This window comes from Erithacus rubecula (genome assembly GCF_903797595.1).
Source record: "Erithacus rubecula genome assembly, chromosome: 3".
Taxonomy (NCBI): domain Eukaryota; kingdom Metazoa; phylum Chordata; class Aves; order Passeriformes; family Muscicapidae; genus Erithacus; species Erithacus rubecula.
In genome coordinates, this window is record NC_136689.1 from 94035865 (window position 1) to 94057915 (window position 22051).

The 22051-nt window shown below is 38.7% G+C and overlaps 1 protein-coding gene across 1 annotated transcript; it reads left to right on the top strand.

The window, feature by feature from the left end:
* Positions 1-4545: 4545 nt before the first annotated feature.
* LOC306798964 (protein-glutamine gamma-glutamyltransferase 5-like) lies at positions 4546-17782 on the top strand (the record flags this gene model as incomplete). Its single annotated transcript, XM_079299372.1, has 14 exons — positions 4546-4565; positions 5330-5370; positions 6798-7010; positions 7332-7574; positions 8504-8622; positions 9124-9252; positions 9487-9664; positions 10588-10720; positions 11429-11532; positions 11635-11877; positions 13541-13867; positions 14381-14538; positions 14868-15001; positions 16003-17782. The coding sequence occupies 14 exons, from the start codon at positions 4546-4548 to the stop codon at positions 17654-17656; spliced, it is 3696 nt and encodes a 1231-aa protein (XP_079155498.1). The 3' UTR covers positions 17657-17782.
* Positions 17783-22051: the final 4269 nt, after the last annotated feature.

Here is a 22051-nt window from a genome sequence, read left to right on the forward strand (position 1 = left end):
AATACAGTTGAGAACAAGCTCATTTGAAAGTGAATTTACAGTACTTAGAGTAGGTTGCCTGGCAAAACACTCAGCTATAAATTCTAGCTTCAGTTTGTGAAAAGAGGTTGGAGACCTTTGTTTGTTGGAGTTTTTTTGTTCTTTTTTTGTTTGTTTTGGTTTTGTTGTGGGTTTTTTTGGTTGTTTGTTTTGTTTTGTTTGTGATTTTTGAGGTATTTTTGTTTCTTTGTTTTGGTAAACGAATAAAATTTTTCTTTTTATTATAACCTACTAATTGGAACTTATGTAATGTTTATGGTTATATTTTATTCAGTTAACCCGGTCACTGTTGTTACTCTTATTAAGGTACACGGGTTAGCATTTTACCCAGGTTCTATTCTAAATATGTTGACAATATGCCTTAAGCACAAATGATGTTGCCTGCTGTCATGAGGTACATGTCCTGTAATTGACCTTTCTGAATTCTACATATACTGCAACATTATAGGTGTGTGCTCCTCATCTGCACCAGAGATATTGAAAAACATCCGACTGCATGGAGCAAAACAGTGGCTTACACAGTTAATGGAAACCCAGTAAAAAGGCTGAGACGAGAGCAAGTAGGTCCATCAGAACTCCAAGTGATTGTGCAGCTTGGATGGGAGCTTCCTTGAAGGAGTTTTTGGTTTCTTTGTAAGAAGACTGGTGGTTTCGTTGTGCCAGAAACCACCTATAATTATTTAATGCTACTAATTTCCTCCAGCTTCTAGAAAGACAAAGCTGCCATGTACTTCTTAAAACACACAGAATTCTTGTTTAAGATTTCATTTGAAGCATTTCTTTGTCCTAATTCATCTTTAAAGATGATGTTGTAATGCTTGCTTACACTTAACAGAGTACTTTCCAGTGCTTTCAGACTCTTTAATGAAAGGCAACTTCATTGCAAATTAATTTATGAATTTTAAGAAATGCTGGGTGTGGACTGTGACAGAGTTCATGTTAGTTTGCCAGCCTGTGGCCCTTGTAATATGAAGCTTCTGAATGTCAGATGTGGATTCCTAACAAATATGCTTATTTTAGAGTTAACCAGTGGCATCTGATTTCTTTTTCTTCTCTATCCCCTTCTCTTGTTAGACATGAATATCCCTGAACTCTCAGGAGCAGAGGATGATGCCACTTAATGATTTTAAATATACTGTCTTGACAGGTGTTTTTCTATATTGTCAGTCATTGCTATGAGATCAACTTCAGCTCCAGTAACCAAAGGACTACAATTATATGACCAAGTACAAAAAATGAACTTTAGAGCAGCTTGTTGAAACATGCATAAGTTGAAGAGTGTTTTTTAACGACTGCAGTTACCCCAGCTTTTCAGTAGATGACACTTTCACCAAAACACTTTAATCTCAGTTCTCATAATTTCTGATTCCTTCCTTTTTCCCCTATTGAGCTGTCATGTTGTGTACCTTTTTCTTGAAAGGATTCCTTGCTTGGAGGCTTGATTACTGTGACCTCCCTATTGTTCCCAAATATATTAGTGATGCTGCACTAGTGGAACTGCATCAGTGCCATTCACAGGTGTTCCTTCTGTGATTGCAATGCCCTATTGTCCACTCCTCACCCTTTCCTGGTGGCTTAACAGCCAATTGAAAGCTGTGGAGGTTTTAGACCCATAGTGGTCCCACCACTTGACTTTGTAAATGCTCTGCTCATCCCATGTCAGTCTATTGTGACTAAAGTGATATTTAAAAAGAACACCAAGCCTACTGTAAAATGTAAGTGTAGTCTTACTGTTGTAAGGCCAATGCCAAGGTCATTAAAGAAACTCAATAACCTAAATGGCTTAAATTATGGAAGTGCCCAAATCTTCACAGTTAGGCTATCCTGAAGAATATTCAGGCTTGAATCAGGCATATCATCTGCTTTGTACATGTCAGAGAATTTTGGATGTGTACTGTAGGAACCTCGAGGACAGCTTGTGTGAGTGATAAGTAAAGTGTGAAACAAAAGATGGAAGCAGAGGGGAAAGCACCCTCAGCTGGGATCAAGGGATCATGAGCCTCAGCTTGACAATGTCACTGGCAGTCAGGGTGGGGAACTGTTTCTGTCCAGGAGGAGACACCTTGGGCAAATGTCAGCAACCTGCCTTGGAAGTCAGCAGCCAGGAGACATCAGAGAGGCCATAAGATGAGAGGCAAAACCTTTCTTTGAACCATTTCTGTGTTTCCTGTTTGTGCTCAGTTTCCCATGGCTCTTTTTTTTTTGGGTGGTGGCACTGTTGCAAGGATGACCCGAATGCAAGAAATGTGATGCAGGACTTAGTAGGCAAAAGGAGTAAGAACAGACTGAGTGCATCAAGAGAGCTAGAATGCTGTGATTTTCTGCCTTGTTAAAGATTCTTACTTTAGGTGCATGAAGCTTGTGCTTGAGTGAGAGGACCAACCAGTCTGATAGCTGTGAGCTGGCAGCAGCAATTGGATGGCTCTGCAGACACTGATAGGCAGGAACTTGGGTATCTGGGAGGCTTTCCTTTGGGGCTGGGCATCTATATAATGATCCTGCAGAGACAGATAGGCACCAAAGCAGCTTCAAGGATCTAAGCAAGCATACTTACTAAAGCCAGTGACTCATATCCATACAGAAAGTGTTCTTCTCCTGATTCAGGTCTTTATTATTTTAAACGCTTAATTAAGTCTCTTTGAACCCACAGGTGCAGCCACTTACTGATGCTTATTTGTTTTCTTTTATTTGTCACAGGCTTTCATTTACCAAGATATTTCAGTCAGAAGCTTGAACTAGATGTATTTGAGGGGATTTTAATCTATTCTTGGAAACTGTGACCAACTTTGGTACTTCTCTGTTCTGTTCTCTGGATGCTAGCACATGTGAACCTGCTTGTAGACAGGTCTCTGGTGGCTGACTTGATCACTACCATTCCCATTTTGCAGGCTGATTGAAAGTTGATTATTGTGTGTATGCCTGCTAAATTATTTCTTCTGAAAGAGTGGTGGTTTTGATTTTTCATTTTTCAGTGAGTTGAATTTGAATAGTAAAACGGCAAATACTAAGAAAAAGAAATTTTTCAGATACATGAGGCCAGTGACATACTTAGGATTCAGACTATTTTATGTCTGTCTACTGACTAGCCAAATATTTATAATTTTCAAAATATGAACACATTGAAAATCATATTCACTTTCATATGCATCAGTCATACTAATTTTTTAACTGCTTTCTTCCAGACTCACTGTGGATGTGCTGATTTTTTTTCTTTGTATTAATTTCTCCAAAGTTTTTCCACAATACCTGAGCTGTTAGGTTAACTAAGTTATTTTACTGTTTGTTAAGCTTTTTTATTTAATGATTTCTTAAAGCACTGTCTAGAATCAGCCATTGTGTCTGAATCTTTCTATATAAATGAATGATTTTTGTGTTTAGGTTTTCTTGGTTTGTCTGAGATTTTATTTTAGGGTTAGGTTTTTTTTCAATCCAAAGAATAACTTTGAGGGTTTCAAAAGATAGCTCATGGAGTAAAGGTTGGCACAGAGGCAAAGGAAGGACAGGAGGAAACTAGTAGCACACGTTCATTCTGGTTTTGCCAGAAGAAATTTCAATCCATGTCTCCTATTTGCAGGCTAAAGTATTCATCACTGAGAGTGCAAAGAGAACACTGTTGTGGTTGTTCTATTTTATCAAATATATCTGGAACCTAAATAAAATAGCACAAATTTTCTATTAAAGCCTTAACATGGTTTTTATTCACAGATATTGTTGGAAATGGTTTTCAAAATTTCAGGAGAACGGAGGAGGAGTAAGCTAAGAAGCTGCAAAACTGTGCTAGGAAATAAATACATACAAAGTATAAACAACTTATGTAATTTTTAGGTTAAATTTTATTGTCAACTTCAATTTACTGCATGTTCTCTGCATTCTTTGCAATTCAGTTGAAAAAGTTTGTAACTGATCATTCTTTTCTGACTTTCCCATGGAGAGTGTGCTCTGCAGACTTTCTGAAACCTATAAGCTTTCTGCTTATATTATGCTAAAAATATCCACTGCTTATATTCTGAGAATATAAATTCAGCTTTATTCCAGTGTTCCTTATTGTTTTCCATAGCTGTCTGAAGATGTCTAGCCAGAAGGGAACAGTAGGTGCTAATATTTATGGCAACTTTGGATGGCTACAAATAATGGCTTACCCTGAAATGTGTTAAGATTCATCCTGGCTTTAAAGTATTTTTGAGACAGGGCAAGCTGTGGGACTCCGACAGCACTGTGCTGTAGGTGAGGTTACCAAGATCTCTTCCCTCCCTTCAGCCGCAGGACTCTCCCTAATAATGCTGGAAGTTAAAATGAATCATTTATGAGCATCAGTAGACACATGGGTGGGGCCTCCTTTAAAACTGGTATTTTGTTGATGCAACACGTGTGACGGCCTCTTAGTTCTGAATATAAGTGTTACTGAGAGGAAATTAGGTTGGTTGGCAGAGGAGATCAGCCAGACCTTGCCGTGCGTCTTGCTGAGGAGTGCTATCTCCTCCAGTTCTGTGCCTCAGACACCAGTACATGTCGAAGAAAAATGGAAGGTAAGTGTCCTGAAACTTTAATATCCCTTAGAACAGGATTGAAAACAGAAATAATAAAACTATCATGTGTACAGACCTAAAACATTGCACATATTTTTGTGTAGGGAATGCTTGTATGTTTGGATGTTCTTTGTAGAACTAGTGAGAAAGAGGAAAAAACAACTTTTGAAAAAAAAACTACTATGAAGGAGAAAGAGACCTATGGAAAAGATTTAGTGAAAAAACAGGCAATTCATGCTAGAAGCAATTATTTTTCAATGAATACCTGAAGTATTCCATCTTGAAGGAAAGAAAAGTATGAATTGATAGAGAAAAACCTTTGACTGGTAGTGATGGTCAGGTTTCTACCAGAGGCAGAAAACCAGTAAGAAATGTGAAATTTAATTGTCTTTCATATTTTTTTCCGAGCTGTTTCTGCTTAAGAAAGCAATCATTAGCTCCTTTGTGATCCAGTTGCGATACTTAATCTGATAAGCAAACTGTGGGCTGACTTTAGAGAACGTCCCTGGGAAACATAACATCTCAGCTCCCTGATGTTCCAGTTCAGCTGGATTACTGAGTGGATGAAGACTAGTTGTCTTGGTTTATAAACACCTCCAGAGACCAGGCAAGGATCAGGTTCTTTCAGTGTTCTTGACCACAGGAATTTGCCATGTGTGCTATAGGCACTTTCAGTTTGACCAGAATACTTTGTGTTATGGTTAACAGCTGTCATTAAGATATGACATTTTCAGTTTAATTCTGTTGCTCTTTCTTGTCTGTAGGTATGCTGTATTCATGAGCAAAGATGATGTAATGCACCCCTGTATTTTTTGGTTATTGTTGATTGTGTGCATATTTTTATCGTGGGTAGCACCCAGCTCTACACTTGTTGATGATCTCCATTGAAGATCTGAATGACCAATGCATTATCAAATTTAAACAGCTGAATGAAAAATAAGATTATTTTTATTCAAGAAAAAAAAAAAAATTAAAAACTTTTTTTTTTTCTTTTTTTCTTTTTTTTTTTTTTTTTTTGCCTCTTCCCTGCCTATTCCACCCTCCTTCCTCCTGCTCCCAAGTAATTTAAATTATTATTTAATTGACAATGTGATCCTGGAATACTCTACTGGTTTGTGTTAAAAATGTCCTGCTCCCAAGGGCTTAGCTATGAGTATCCCCTTGAGTGGATACACCCTTGTTTCTGGATGGGAAACATTATTTTCCCTTAAATATTAATTCTGTATTCAATGAGGTACCCACATAGTTAGAAAAGTTGCATTGTTGGATTTTTCTTTAAGTTTAAGAGGATCAAACTTAACCCTTTAAAATTATAATACAAAAGACTTTGTACGTCAGCAAGCCCAATTTCTAAAACTGCTGAGAATCTGTACCTCCCATGGTCTTCAATTAGAGTAAAGAACTTTGGAAAATAAAAAGTTGTATGCAAATAAGTAAAGATGAATGTTGCCACCCATCCTTCTGGCACCAGTGTCGTAATTACACCTATGAAATGACTGATATGCAGGCAGGATGCCTAAGGGGGAATCAGCCAAGATTTTTGTCAAGCTAATCACAGCACCTGGAATAGATTGTCAGCATTTTAAAATGTCACAATTTGTGAATATTTCCTTTTCCATTAAATTTTTCAAATATATCAGCAAACTTTTTTATGACTTTGGAAGTGCAGACTGAGACATTTGGATGCATATTTAAAATTATTTAAAGCCTTGGATAGATATTTATACATATCTCTTTTTAAATAAATTATTTAAAGTGCCACTTAAGCTTTCAAATACATACAGATTATCAATTTTTTAATTTATTCTATTTAATTTTTTATTTATTTTATAAAACAAACCCAAAAATCTCAAATGATAGCATGTGCAAAATTGTAACTATTTGTAGACTGCACGTTGTAATGTGTGGATAAAATATTACAATGCAAAGTTAACTTTTCTAGTAGAGATACTAATACTGTTCCTCAGCATCAGGTATTTGTAGTACAATCAGGCACAAGTGAAACTTGTACAACAGCTTTAAAATCAAAGAATTAGATAAGTTTCCATCTGCAAGCTAGGAGAGTGATGAACTTGTAAAGGAACTTTTATGGATGTATGTCTCAATTTCAGTCTTATTGAATTTTGAACAAAGTCTTCAATGAATTTTGAAAGAGTTATCTGTCTTTCATTATTGTCTCCTCTTTCACCTAATCTCAACCACAGTCAAAGCTGGGAACTTAATTATATGGAGCTTTTTCTTTGTGCTCCTTTCTCTGTCCTGCAGTTATTGAGCTGGGAGAAGTCGACTTGAACTGTCCTTCCAATTGTCAAATACACAATACCCATTTCTTTGGAACTGACAGACAGATAATAAGGAGAGGGCAAGCCTTTAGCTTTTATGGTCGTTTCCAAAATCGGGAATGGGATGACTCCGTGGACCAGGCTGCTTTCACCGTGGAAACAGGTACTCACTCCTAAACACTCTGTAGTCTTTCCTAGTCCTTTGCTGGTTAATAATATTTCCCTTAGTCTTCAGAAGACTTCTTTCATAGTCTTCATATTCCCATAACCTACTCATGTTCCATGTAAAGAGACTAGCTTCCCCTAAATCAGGCAGTTCTTCTAATATGCAAAGTCTTCTCACTCTGCTTAGAGAAGTGACAAGTGAAAAAGAAATCCACCCTTGGGAGCTTCGCCTTGCAAATGATGCCTAAGCAAATTACTAGCCTTTTACATGTGCTTTGTTTAGTAGTCTGATGAAAGTGGTTTTTATTTTCCTGGAAAGGCCTCAGACCCTGTGAATCAAATGAGACAAAATGCACCTTCCCAATGGGCAGATGTCTGGATCAAACCTGCTGGAGTGCTTCCTACAAAGTTCATCAGCCAAAATGCATCAGTATCAGCGTGTTTCCTCCCTCCAATGTCTGCATTGGCCGTTATATTCTCAACATGCAAATCACATCTTGTGGCCACACGTACCAGCGGTGTCTCGGAGATTTTTATGTTCTTTTTAACCCTTGGTGTGCAGGTAAGAACTCTAGTGACAATCAGACTGTTGTATGAAAAATAGCTAGTGATGAGTAAAACTGTTGAAGACATTTATTATTTAGCTGGTACGTAAAGAATGCAGTAGCAGAAACAATGACAATTGAGGAGAGATTTCATTTTGTTATTTCAATTTTTTTCCTCTAAATTCAAGACTATCTGAAGCCATTGTTTTGATTTGTTTCCTTAGTGGTAGTAGGGGTGAGGTATAATTTTTTCCCTCAACTTTTACAGTGCCTTGACAGGATACAAAGCATTGGGAGGTTTCCTCCATTCATCAGGAAACACATTTTTGCTGTGAGAGTGACTGAGCACTGGCACAAGTTGCCCAGCGAGGTTGTGAAGTCTCCATTCCTGGAGATATTCAAAAGCCATCTGGATGTGGCCTGGGAAACTGGCTGGACGTTGGACCAGATCACCTCCAGAGCCCTCTCTCAACCTCAACCATTTTGTAATTCTGTGAATACTGTGTTATCATCATAAAATCATATAGTACAAATACAAATTAAATTCTGTAGATCTGTCTCTGGTAGCAAGCAATTCTGGAGTCTGTAGGACTTCGCCAAAATCATTACATGACAAATATTCACATTGTCAGTGATGATATGATCTAAACCAGACACACAACTCTATGTGTTGAGTGTTTGACTTGTAGAACAGCTTAGTGTGAAGATAAATTGCAAGCTCTTCCATTCATGTGTACTACAGCAGGGAGAGACTTAATAAAGATATTATCTAGCTGTAAGTAGGAATGAATTGTCTGTGAGTGTTTAAAGAGCCCACAACCTTCAATACGTTTTAAAGTATAAATCAAAAGCTGGTAGGAATGGTAAGAAGGATACAATGATGCAGAAACACAGAAGTACTAGAAAGGTACATTTTGTCTGAATGAATGCACTTCAACTTTTCCAGATGACCCTGTATATTTGGACAATCAGGCCCATAGAGAAGAATATGTTCTGAATGAACATGGAATACTATATGAAGGAGTTCACAAGCACATAACCTCTCGACCATGGCACTTTGGACAGGTATGTTTTTAACACTTGTTCAGAAATAGATGTCATCCATCTACTTATAAATGAAATGTTGTCTCTATTTTTTTCAGAAATGTATGCTCTGTAGTGCAAAAGTTTTTAAGATCAGTCCAGACTATGCATACATGAACCAAAATATCTGAGAACTTTACTGTAGCCCAAATAACTGGAGCAAAGTTTTATCCAGTAAAATGAGGGAAATTGCAGTATGTTCTGAGAAAAGGTGAAACAAATATTGTGCTTCTAATGGAAAATTCTTGCATTGGTCAAACATAAGTAAAAATGACATGGTTTTGCCTTTGGTTTTCCTTCAGGCAGATAGGTAATACCATGCAGACCACTAAGAACAAAGTACATGATTTAACAAAAGAAAAAAAAAAATAAAAAGCAGGAGAGAGCAACTCATATAAGTGAAAAAGACTGGATTATTACTAAGAAAGGTACTCTAGCAATATCAGCATACCATGATGCCCACATTATCCTCTTTTTCCTCAGTTTGAAGATGGGATTCTGGATATCTGCTTGAAGATCTTAGATATGGGTGCGAGTTACCATCATGGCTCTGACCGTGACCACTGCTGGCGCAATGACCCTGTGCATGTCAGCATGGTGGTGAATCACATGGTAAGATCTGTAGGGCTGTGAGACCTCTGAACAGATCAGACACTTCATTATATTGTAGAAAGACAAACTGCACAGTAATCTAACACAGCAGGCAAGCAGGGAAAATCCTTCCTGTGCTCAGATTCACAGGAAAATTAAACTTGTAACGCTAATCTCTGAGGATTTGGAGACATGCTTAGAACGTGAAGACACAGTTGGCTATTTGAAAAGGTTGTTTTTCTTTTCGCTTTCTAGATAAGCAGCCATACCACTAACAGTATCATGAAGATTCCAGAAAACAATGATTACCTGAAAGGAACAAAGCCATTTTCCTGGAATGGAAGTGTCCCTATTCTACAGCAGTGGTACAGTGGCAGATGCAGGCCTGTCAGATATGGGTACTGTGGATCTCTTGCTTCAGTAATGTGCACAGGTATGATCTTTCAGTTTGCCCTTACCTAGTTTATAGAGAAAAGAAGGGAGAAAACAAGGATCAAAAACTTCTGACCCTAAGAACTACTTGAAGAATTTCACTTATAAGCATTTTACTGATAAGAAATTGAATACTTTTCTCATGCTCTTGATATAGTGTTTATTATCAACCTTTTGCCTTCCTGCACAGGCTGAAGAGCAAGAAAAGTAGTTGCATCTTCTCTGTGACCTTTATATTATGCAGTTATCAATACTGAAACTTTTATTAAAATACAGAGCTAGTGCAGCATCATTGAATGATAGAATAGTTGGGATTGGATGGGACCTTTAAAGGTCATCTGGTACAACCCCATTGTGGAGCGAAAATTTATGCTTTGGGTGGTATATGAAGGATGAGAAAAAACACTGTTATAAACAGGAAGATCTCTAGTAATGTCTTCTCCAAAACACAAAAGCATTAGGCTGTATTCTTCTTTTAATGCAAAACATTAGATAATAGTTAACTAAATTCCACAGTTTAGTGAAGATCTGAGATTCAACTTTATATCATTTATCTACTCAACATGAATGAAAAAAGTTAAGTGGATGAATCTAAATGTACCAACTATTTATTTAAAAAAATATTTTATTAATGCAGAATCAGGTTAATGATTTCTGAATTTAAAACATCTGTTTTTGTGGTTGTTTTTTTGTTTTTATTTTAAGATGCAAGAGTGAAAAAACCATTCCTTTCTGCTATGCTTTTTTTCAAACTGGCTTCTCAAAAACTAAAAATAATTCTGAAGATACTGCATCCCAAATATTGCTCCCTATCCACTGTGTTTCTATGATTCCAAATTAGAATATAATTATTTATAAAATAAGTGAAGGATTTGCCTGATTAATTGTGATTTATAATGATTCATTCATACTTTTTTCTTACAGTGATGAGGTGTTTGGGAATTCCAAGCCGTGTTGTCACAAGCTTCTGTTTTCCTTGCTCAATTGAGAATCCTCTTGGTATCAATGAGATTTTTGATTCTACTGGTAAAAACCTGTGTGGCAAAGACAAACTATGGTAAATAAGAAAAATATAAAGCTCTTATGCCCTTTTAAAAAGTTACATGATTGAAAAACTGGCATAAATTTAGCAGATCAGTGTCTCTCTTTGGTGTATCTCTTTTTAGTGGGCTAATGCTCTTCAGCTTCCTAATAATGCACTTCAAAACCATGAAATTACTAAAGAGGCAGTCTACTCAATGTAGATTTTCAAAAAAGCAAAAAGCAAAACCTCTTGTGAGAATCCATGCTGCTTGCTTATTCTTCTCAGCTGAAAAAAATAAGGCCATCAAATTCAGTAGCTGTAAAAGTATAAAGCAGATCATTAAATGCTAGGGAAAATTTATCACTAATTTGGACTTTTGTCTTCAATCACAACCACTTGTTTCATACCTATGTTGTCCTCCTGATGTTCCTCGTAATGGATTGCTTCATTCTTACAGTCCTTCCAATTCCTGTCAAACTTAAAGAACTGTCTTGGCATGTTATCAACTAAAAGCACCATGTTTTGCAATCAGGTCTGTGAAGTTCTGGAACAAATTTCCAGGCTGAGTGATATAAAGCAAACAAAATCACTCATGCCACAAGCATCATTAAAAATGTTAAGACACACAAAATCTTCAGTTGATTAAAAAAAAATTATCATTGACATAGTTTTCCTCTGTCATAGGCGTTAAACTTGGTAATCCAAGAAACATCCTTAACTGTATATTCCTTCATTCTACAGGCGATACCACTGCTGGAATGAATCGTGGATGGCTCGCAGAGACATAAATCAGTGCTGTGGTGACTGGCAATGTCTGGATCCAACTCCTCTGGAAACAGGCAGAGGTAACTTTACTACAGTTGGAATAATTTTTCTCAGATTACGTTGCTGAGTTTCCCTACTACTCAGGTTACAATGTGTTGTAACATTTTTGTTCTCCGGTTTAGGTTCAGCTTGCAGTGGTCCTACATGGGTTCGAAGCATCAGGGAAGGAGAACTGGACTTGGATTATGATGGTCATCATATGTTTTCTCGAGTAAATTCAAACTATGTTGGCTGGCTTTCCCAAAACAATGCCAAAAGAACAAAATTTTTCTGTGACACATGGCCATGTGGACAACGTCTAATCACCAAGAGTGTTGGCAGTGAGCAATTTGAAGACATCACTGGAGCTTACAAGTATGAACTAGGTATGATGAAAATGTATTTATTGGGTTAGAGGAAATTTTACAGCCTAATCACATAAAAATATCAAAGTAATATGTCCTGTGTTTAAACATGCAAAACAATCTGAAATTGTCTTTTTATTTTTGAGAAAGAGGCACATGCTTTTCTCTTCAAAGATCTTGATTTTAAAAATTCTAAATATATTTAGATGATTCAAACAAAGCAAATTCTAATGGATAGGACAGGACAGGACAGGACAGGACAGGATAGGATAGGATAGGATAGGACGGGATAGGATAGGATAGGATAGGATAGGATAGGATAGGATAGGATAGGATAGGATAGGATAGGATAGGATAGGATAGGATAGGATAGGATAGGATAGGATAGGATAGGATAGGATAGGATAGGATAGGATAGGATAGGATAGGATAGGATAGGATAGGATAGGATAGGATAGGATAGGATAGGATAGGATAGGATAGGATAGGATAGGATAGGATAGGATAGGATAGGATAGGATATTTCACCTGGAAAGACCTACAGTGACCTACCTCTCATCCAACTGCCTCACATGTCAGGACTGAGTGAAAGTTGAAACATACTATTAAATACCTCTTTTTAAGGGATTTACAACCGTGGCCCATCAACTGCCTCTCTAGGAAGCCTGTTCTAGTGTTTGACCAGCCTCACAATAAAGAAAATATTCCTAATGTCTAGTCTAAACCTTCCTTGGCACAGCTTTGAATCATTCCTATGTTTCCTGTCACTGGACATCAGGGAAAAGAGCTCAGTACCTCCCCTTCCACTTCCTCTTCTCAGGAAGCTAGGAACAATGAGGTCACTGCTCAGCCTGCTTTTCTCTAAACTAGAAAGAGCCAAAATTCTTAGCTGCTCCTCACAGGACAAGGGTTCCAGTCCTTTAAATAACACTTTGTATGTTTATGGTTTGGTCTCACCTTTAAAGTAGTTTAAAATATTAGCAGAGTCAAGATAATCTAAAAGAACCCACAATTTCTTCTAAACCTAGGATTAACACCTTATTTGTTGCTTCTTGTGCTAGATCTGCCAGAAAATACTACTACAGAAAGTACTACTTACTGAACTAATGTATTATTAGCACGTTCTGCTGTTCTTACTTTGGGCCATGGATTACTGATTTTCATATTCCACTAGACAGGAGGAGTCCAACCAGCAAAACTGCATAAAGAAATGAACAGTACATAACAGCTGATTGTACATTTGCAAGTGTGGTTTTTTTTGGTTTATTTTTGGTTGGTTATTGGAAAACAATTGATGGTTTCTTTGTTTTAATGCCATATTTTATCTTTTGAGAGAATGGTAGCATTTTATATTCACCCTTATCCTTTTAAAGAGTTACATTTTGAGTTTTGTACTAACTATACATTTTGAGATTTACATGACCATTTTTATATTTAACTACTAGAAAGTAAAATAAGGTTTTAATTTTTTTTTTTCCCCCCCATGAACTGTTTATTTTCTTCTGTGCATTCAGTTTGCTGACTCTCATATTTCATTATCTGGTGCATTTGTTCTACAACAACCTGCTACTTTGGGTTCCAGGAAGAAGAAGCAATAGCTTTAATTATCTTTATTATTTGGGTAGAATAATAATAGGGTTCTTGCATCTCCAGCAGATTCATTATCATGTATCTTCTTCAACAGGTTCTGTGAAAAACAAAGAAGCCTATTACCGGGCTTACAGAAGAATTCACCCAGGGTACTGCAACGCTTCCAACTGTCATATTGACAGAGAGCTATCGTCTCTGAAAAACCCATTTCTGAGCGACTCCGGAATTAACATGAGGTTAAAGATGGCTAACTGCCCAATGTATGGTGAAGACGTCCAGCTGAACTGGCTGCTTGAAAATCTGCGTAATGAGAACAAAACCCTGAAGTTTAATTTGTGCGCACAAATTATAACCTACAGTGGTTGCCCAATGGATCAGTTTTGGAAAGACAGTGTGAATGTCACATTGGGTCCAAGGGAAGGTAAGAGGGTGAAATTGTCTAATACCAAGTTGGTTTTGGGAGATAGTTGGTTTTTAGGATTTGTAGAGACTTCCTAAAAGTGGTGGTGCAAATGTGTAGCAGAACATAAACACCAGTTTCCATGGTTAATATCTTTTTCTGGAAGAAACAAGATCCCTTTAATTAAACCACATCATTATAAGACAAAATTTCATACATATATTGAAATTCTATTTTATGAGGCTTTAATTTGCCTATATGTGAATTATTGCTTTAAGAATTTCACTTATAGATTCCAAATTTTGCTTAATAATCATCATCATCATCAACTATTTTGCATATTCACTGATAGATTAATTGAAAACTGAAACTGCTGAAGATAGCAATGTATTACCCTAAGTCAGGAAAAATTCTATCTTGAAAGATGCCACAACTTAATATTTAATTAAGCCATTTTGAATAAAACTTTATGAAAAAGGAAAATGGGAATATTAATAAAAATTCAGAAAAAAATGAAATTAATTTGTTTTACAGTGAAAAAAATTCCAGTGTGTATATCATATAATCAATATGGATCTTATCTCTGCGATCACAACATCATGAAAGTAGTTGCTGTCTCAGACCCAGAATGTGGAGAAGTTCTGATGGTGAGCAGGGATATTGTGGTCAACCGACCACCTGTTATTGTAAAGGTAAGGAACCTTGATTATGGAATCTGGGATCTAAGGAACAGACCTGGGGGCTTTTATTGGCCACTTCCTAAGTACAATGCCAATAAACTTGAAATACTTCACATTTTTCTTTTATCTTATTGCCTTTTTTTTTTTAAATTTAGCAAGATTGGCGTGATTTTGAAAGTAAAATGATTGACTTAGTAATGTATGGAGAATCACAGAAGCAAGTCAGAGAGAAATCTGTATTAATAATCCTTTAAAATTGTTTTTTCTTCCATTTATTTACTTCACTGTCAATTTTCCAAGGATTAAAAAACATAAAATGTGTTTGTTTCTTTTCTAACTAGCTACTGAGCCAACCCAGACTGAAAGTACCATGTACTGCAGAGATCTCCTTCTGCAATCCTCTCCAGGAAGACATGAAGAATTGTGTAATGACATTAGAAGGTTGTGGTTTATTCAAAGAGCCGATGACCATTGAGTAAGTTCAGCAATTCTTAAAATGGGGACAATTTTGAGGGTTAACTATGATGTATAAGTTCAGAACAGGTTTTGAGAGAGACAGTAGTTCTGATATTTTTGGCGTTAAGCACATGAACAGGATATTTTGTCTCTTATTCTTTTGAGACTCCATTAAAAGCCTCACTCCTCTTGAAACTGATTATCATTTAAAGCTGGAAAATAATGATGCTGCTTCATTTTTCTCAAGATTTAATTTAATTGGGTACATCAAATATCAGTCTGCACGCTTGTCTTTACAAGAAGTACTAGCTGGGTCCCCCATCCCTTACAATCCTATTGACTTTATAATAAAATTCCTCTAAATATTCATGAACTGGCACTAACCACATATAGGAACAATTAGAAAACAACACAACAGTGAGAAATAACAATATGCATTCTAAGCCTGTAACATGCTAAACACAGGGAACTGGAAACTTCCAGGATGCTGTAACATTCTAGGAAAAGTAGCTGTTCATTAATATGCATTGCTTCTCTTCATGACAAGGAGAACTGACAAAAGTATGACTAGTTTTGAGGGCAAGAAGTTAAGAATTGTTCTTACTGAATAGTAATGAACTGGATTCCACAAAGCTGGCCTGTCGAACTGCTGGAAATGGTAAGCAATAAATACGCCTTTGAGGCAGAAGGGTGCTACATTTTTTAAGAATTCAAGTTAGTACCACAAATGATTTTCCAATTCCAATTACAGAACTGACTGTGGAAGTCTTCCAAGTCTTCTCTTGGGACAAAAGTTTTTACCATGCTTTTCATAACAGAGAATATGTTGGGGTTTTTTTTTTTGTTTTTTTGTTTGTTTTTTTTTTTTTGGAAGAAGACAAGTATAACAAAGTTGTCATAACAATTTGTTTCTAAAATATGTCACAATAAATCAAACTTATTTTGTGTGTTCATCTTGTAGCGCTTAGGTCTCTGAGCGCCAAGGATTAGGTCCTAATTCTTTTCTTTGTCTTGCTCCAGTTTGGGAACGCTGGCATCCAACCAACAGGCACGGACCATCGTGGAGTTCACACCTTACAGGCTTGGCAGCCACCGGCTCCTGGCTAACCTTGGGTGCCACAAGTTTGCCTACTGCAAGGGATGTGCCAAGGCCGAAGTGTGCTGCTCCGCAGGCCAGAACGGTGTCCTGCCCATCAGCCAGAACGGGTCACTCCCGGCGTGTGAGAACGGCTCCGTCCCCGTGAACGGCTCTGGGCCCGTCCCTGTGGCAGACCCCGCGTTCAACTCCATGTGTGAATACATATGTATCCCAGTGTGCAACCCAAACTGCAGTGCAGGGGGACAGCCTGTGTATGATTTCGTGTACCTCCCGGCAGGCCACCCCTTATGCAACTCCATCTGCAGCCAAGGCTTCAATCCAAGCATCACCCCTGGCTTTGAGATGGGATGCGATCCTGGCTTCCGTGTCATATGCGAGACTGTGCCTCCTGCCGCGTGTGCTCCAATGCCTCCATCCATGTACGGCTCCGTGCCAGCCCCACCGTCCAACCCTGTCTGCACCCCCATGCCTCATGTGGTGTTTGAGACAGGTCCTGCTCCCGCACACCCCTCCGGAGGCGGAGGGGGGCCGATGTCCTATTCGGTCTCTGTCCCCACCAATAATGCGGTGAGTGCGTTGCTGACCCACTTCATGGCTGGCCCCAGTCCCAGCGGGGCGGCCCAGGCGGTCCCCATGTCTGCTCCACCATCCTACTCCATGTGCTCTCCAGTCGTCCACACCATCGGTAATCCCATGCAACCCCCAACTCCCCTTTCAGTGCCCGGTGCCTCCATCTCACACGTCGTCTGCGGCTCCACACCCTCTCCCACCACGCAGCCCCAGTGTGGCCCAGCGGCCCCGCTGCCCTCCCAGCCCCTGAGCGCCGCGGCGGCGCACGGCCTGTGCTCGCCAGCGGCCTCCCCGGCGCCCCGCAGCAGCACGCCCACGGTGCTGCAGGTGGGCACCGCCTCTGCATCCCACCCGCTGTGCTCCCCGGCCCGGCCCGTGGGACCGCCGGCCTCCCACTCGCTGTGCTCGCCGGCCCCCCGCCCGGTGGGGCCCCCGGCCGCCCACTCGCTGTGCTCGCCCACCTCCGCCTCGCTGGTGGCCGTGGGGGCCCGCCCGGCCAGCTCGCCTGCCGCCCAGCCGCTGGACTCGCCCGGGGCAGCCTGCCTGCCGTGCTCCCCATCCCCGCGGCCCCTGCCCGGGACCACGGCCCGCTCCCTCTCCACGCCCACGCCCCGCTCCCAGCTCGTGGGCACCTCCGGGTCCCGCTCACTGTGCGGTTCCCAGTGGAGCCCTTCCTACGACACCACCACCCGCTTGGGCTCCACGTGGGCTCCCACCTCCCGCTCCCTGTGGAGCCCCGAGGGGCGCTCGGGCTACTCCTCCACCCGTGCCACCTACGGCACGCTGACACGGGCCCCGTACAGCTCCCTGAACCGCTCCTCCTACAGCCTGTCCCGCTCCGGCTACAGCACCCTGCCCCGCTCCGCCTCGCCCTCGCCCTCCGCCTATGCCCTGGCTCGCTCCGGGTCGTGCCCCTCCGGCAGCACCCTGGCTCTGGCCGGGTCTCGCCGGCCCTGGAGTCCCACGAGGAGCACTCTCACCTATTTCAAACGCAAATATCTGTAACGAGAGCGACCGGGAAAACCTAAAGCCCACGAAACGAAGCCTGCGTGCAGGTGCTTTACGAGAGTTTAGAAATAGGGTGATGAAGAGCAGCGTGCTGCTCCTGAGCATTTATCTATGGATTTGAGATGTGCCAGAAAGCAGGCTGCGAGCCAGCTGCTGAGGGATGCATTCGATGTAATACTTGTATGTCTTGAGATACGGTATGGTGGAAATGACAAATGGATGTGCTCCCTGCGGAGCCGTTGTGACAATAGTGGCACGGCGCAGGTAAATCAGACTTACTTGCTCAGTCAAGCTGTTTTATAAATGATGTGCTTTCACTCCCTCTTCTCTTGATTTTTTGCAATGCACATTTCGCAGATCTCCCTGGGCTACAGCACACATAGCAAATCTCTCTCCCTGCATGAAATGTGTTGTCCTTGGGAAGCTGCAGAGGTGACAGCAGACGTGCCTTAAGTCTCACCTAATAGACATTGGGCCCCTGAACCCCAGAGCTGTGGCTCAGGCCAATTCTGCATGCACTCAGTTTCCCTAGATGTGTAACACTGAAAACTGTGGAGGCTGCAGCGCAACTAAATAGCTACAAATCAACTGATGAGTTTAACTGCATCTTTTTTTTTATCCTTTTTTCTTTTTTTTTTTTTTTTTAATAATAATTTTAGTTTTACTACTCTTGATGTATTACAGACAGAGTTTCAGGAATCCAATGGTCAGGTTAGAAAGTCTGCAAAACTTAATGAATAATTAATACAATATATTGGCTATGACAACTGACTGTTTTTCATATAGCATATTTAAAAATTTTTCTCACATACCTTGTATTCATTTAGGTTACTAGGAAAAACTCTAATTCAACAGCTGTGCCTTTTGAGTGAGTATAGCTAGAAGTCTATTACTAGACCTGAACTTAGAAAAGGAAGTTCCAACACCCAGCCCTCCCAGATGAAGTTTAAGAAGGTGAATGGAATGTATGTACTGTGTCTTCTTCAGATGGTGGTACTGGTTCAGTGCTAACCTTCTCCAGTTCTTTTAGGAGTTCAAATTTTTCATTATCATCATGAAACTATCCCTGAATTTTCACTTTGCTTATAGGAATTTTGTATTTGCTGACAACACCTCCCATCCCTCCATTATTTTCCTCTAGTAGTCCATTAATTTTAGTAGCAAGTGTTAGTGGGGTTTCGTAGTAAGTTTGCAGGTGCTGCAGAATCTTCAGCCTTGTAGCAATAGTATTTCAGTAGTATCACTAGTTCACTCCCTTATGTGATGAGATTGAGTAACTTTCTGAGAATTTTGAGAAAGTGTGGTGTCAGATGGTAGCTATGAACATGCCAACATTATCAACTGCATAGTAATTCTGAGTGCAGTAGAAGAAAGATTTGCCTGGATATTGTAACAGAGTAATCATAACTCAGTGACTTGTTTTTTTTACGCAGTTTCAATAGTCTGTGTTAGATATGTACTGAGAATTTCTTTGCCTGACTGACAATAAAAATAGATATTTAAAAACCACCTGTCATTCTATTGGTTTTGTTTCCTTTTTTTTTTTTTATTGTTGTTTATTTGTTGGGTTGTTTTATAATACTTCTTTAAAAATGGGGACTAAATCTCTGCAAGTGAACTGGTTGGTGAAATCTTCCCTCCACTCAATTTCTGTTAAATTTCCTGTTCTTTTCCTCAAGGCCTGAAAACAAGGCTTCAGAGTAAGATCTGAAATTAGGGGAAATCTATAGAATTCTTACTTTACCTGAAATATTCAGTTTGATATTAGAGGAAAAATGAAGGCATCCTCTTTGCTCTCAATAAACTTTTCCACTTGTTGCATGAGTTTTTCCTTTGCTCTATAAAACTCTGAGTCTACAGAAATGCCAAAACAAACAAACAAACCTTTGGGTGGCAGAGGAAGAGATAAAAAAGATACCAACAGTATTTACGTCAGAAAAGAAAGTGGGGATTTTTTTATGTTAATAGTACATGGTAGCTACATAATTCTCAAATAACATTTATGATTCGTTTTCCCAGTTGTGGCATGTCTTTTCTGATGCTCTTAATTTCTGAGAAAGAGCCTGAGTGCATATTCAGAAATTCCAAAGATTTGGAATTTGTTGTTGAGAATGTGTGCAATCTGCACTCACACACTTCCTGCCATATATGCTGAGTATGCATTGCTTTTGAAAAATGCAGTAAGTGCCTTCTAACTAGAGCCATGGGGGAAGATGGAAATCCTTTAAGTTCAATGTTACTCTAATACTGAAGAAATTATGTTGAGGCTGCTGTTGTCTCACACAGCATTACATTAACAAAAGGTAGCTTGTAGTCTCCTATCAAAGTCCATTACAGAGTCTCTCACTCATTGGGGGGCAGAGAGGGTGGGCAACATGTGGGCTACTAAAGAAAAAGAGCCCCCAAAGCAATAACAACATGAAGTCCACAAAACAACAGAGTTTAAATTATCTCCTTCTTAGGTGTTTATGAAAGGAAGGCTCTAACCTATGTTTTATAAGGTGGTTCCTTTGTCAGGAGACATGGTTTAAATTTCCACAAAATTTCTGGTTTGTTTTGTGGTGACTTGGTTTGTTTGTGGGTTTTTTTCCATAACCGACAAAGTCAGACCAAAATGACTGTCTCAAATACACTTTATTGTAGTAAAACCCGCAAGAAATTGATTTTTTTTGCCTAATGTATTAAATATATTGCAGATTAACAGTATTCAGTAATGTGGTGTGATATATAAAGAAGTCTATTTCAGAGAATGAAAAGCCAGCTCAAGCATGACAGTTATAATCATCAGAAATTAAATACAGTACTGTCATATTTATGTGTTCAGGAATAAGTTTCTAATTTTAATCTCAGTTCAGGCATGATTTTATTTAAGTGAGGGAAATATATTCACATTTTTCCTTAGGCAATGAAGGTGAAAGAAGGTGTTTGCTCATGCATTGTTACAGTTACCCTTTCTGTGATTTAGAAGTGTAAATGGGACTAGGACTAGTGGAATTGGTTTTTGTGTCCAACTCAAATAAGGTTGTATTTATTTTAGAGATGAGGCAGACTCTAATATGCAGTAATTTTCAGTTCTTATCCCTAACAGTTCATTAGAACCTTACAAATAATTTTTAAATGAGACGTTTCTATGATTTATCTGCAAGTTAATGGTTTCACTTTTAATGCTTTAGGTTTGTGTTTCTTTGGACATTTGCTGACAGCATACCATAAAATGCTGAGTGAAATGTGATTTATTTTTATATATTTCATTACCTGGAAGAAAAATGTTGGAAGTTATAACTCAATGAACAAATTTCCTACCAAGCGTTAGTTACAGACGTAAATTAAATTTTATGTATTGTATCAGACAAGAAGATTAAATTAGGGAAACACTGTAGTAATTTTATTTAGTGTTAAAATAAACCAAATTATTTTGGAATATATACTATGAATTGTATAAAAATAAAGCAATTAAATATGCTGACCAGGAAAATGTGAAAATATTCAAAATGCAAAAGATAACAACATTTTATTTATTTGTTATACAGCAATTTTATGTCACCTATTGTATGCTTCCATTATATTTGACTTTTCAAAAGTTGATTTCTTCATGCTGCATTTGCAGAAGTATTTTTATAAGGAAAGGTCTTTTTTTTTCTAGAAGGAAATCCTATTCAAATACTTTAGAGGTATCCCTGCTCTTTCTTTCCTTCAATGCCTTAGATGGAGGAGTTTCTTCCACGCCTTTATATTTTCTTCATTCTTCTTTGTCTTTGAACTGCAAGGTGTGGTACATAATGTGCTTTTATGCCTATTTCTATTAAGTAACTTTCTGATTCTGAGTAGCATCAGAATACAAGTTTAGTACAAGATGCCAATGCAGGGCTGAAAGCAGAAACTATACCAAAACCAAGGATCAAATGACATTTGTGTCAAATATTATTTGTGTTAAATTATATACGTGGACAGCTGAGCCCTCATTACTATTCTGTTGCTTGTTTATGGAAATAATTTAATCTGCTACCACATTAATTTGGATTTTAAATTATGTTTTGTAATATTCTAACTGGCCATACCTGTCTAACTTTTCAGCTAATCATAACTTCTTCTTCTCTCCTGAGAGAAGATGCTGTTGATGGTGTTCAGTAGATGGTTTTTTGTATGTTCACTAGCCATCACACATTGGAATTTCATGGGTGTTTTCTCCATAAGAAGTGTTTAGTGCAGGCTTTCTATCATTGCTGCAGGGCTCAGATAAAGAGCATTCATTGCTGCATATGATTTGGTTGGAAAAAACAACAAAATTAAATATCTAGAAAACCAGGAGTTATGTGTAAAGTAGGGAAAATCTTCATGGTGTAAATAAATGTCACCACTATACACCATTTCCTTTTAGAAAACCTGTTCTGT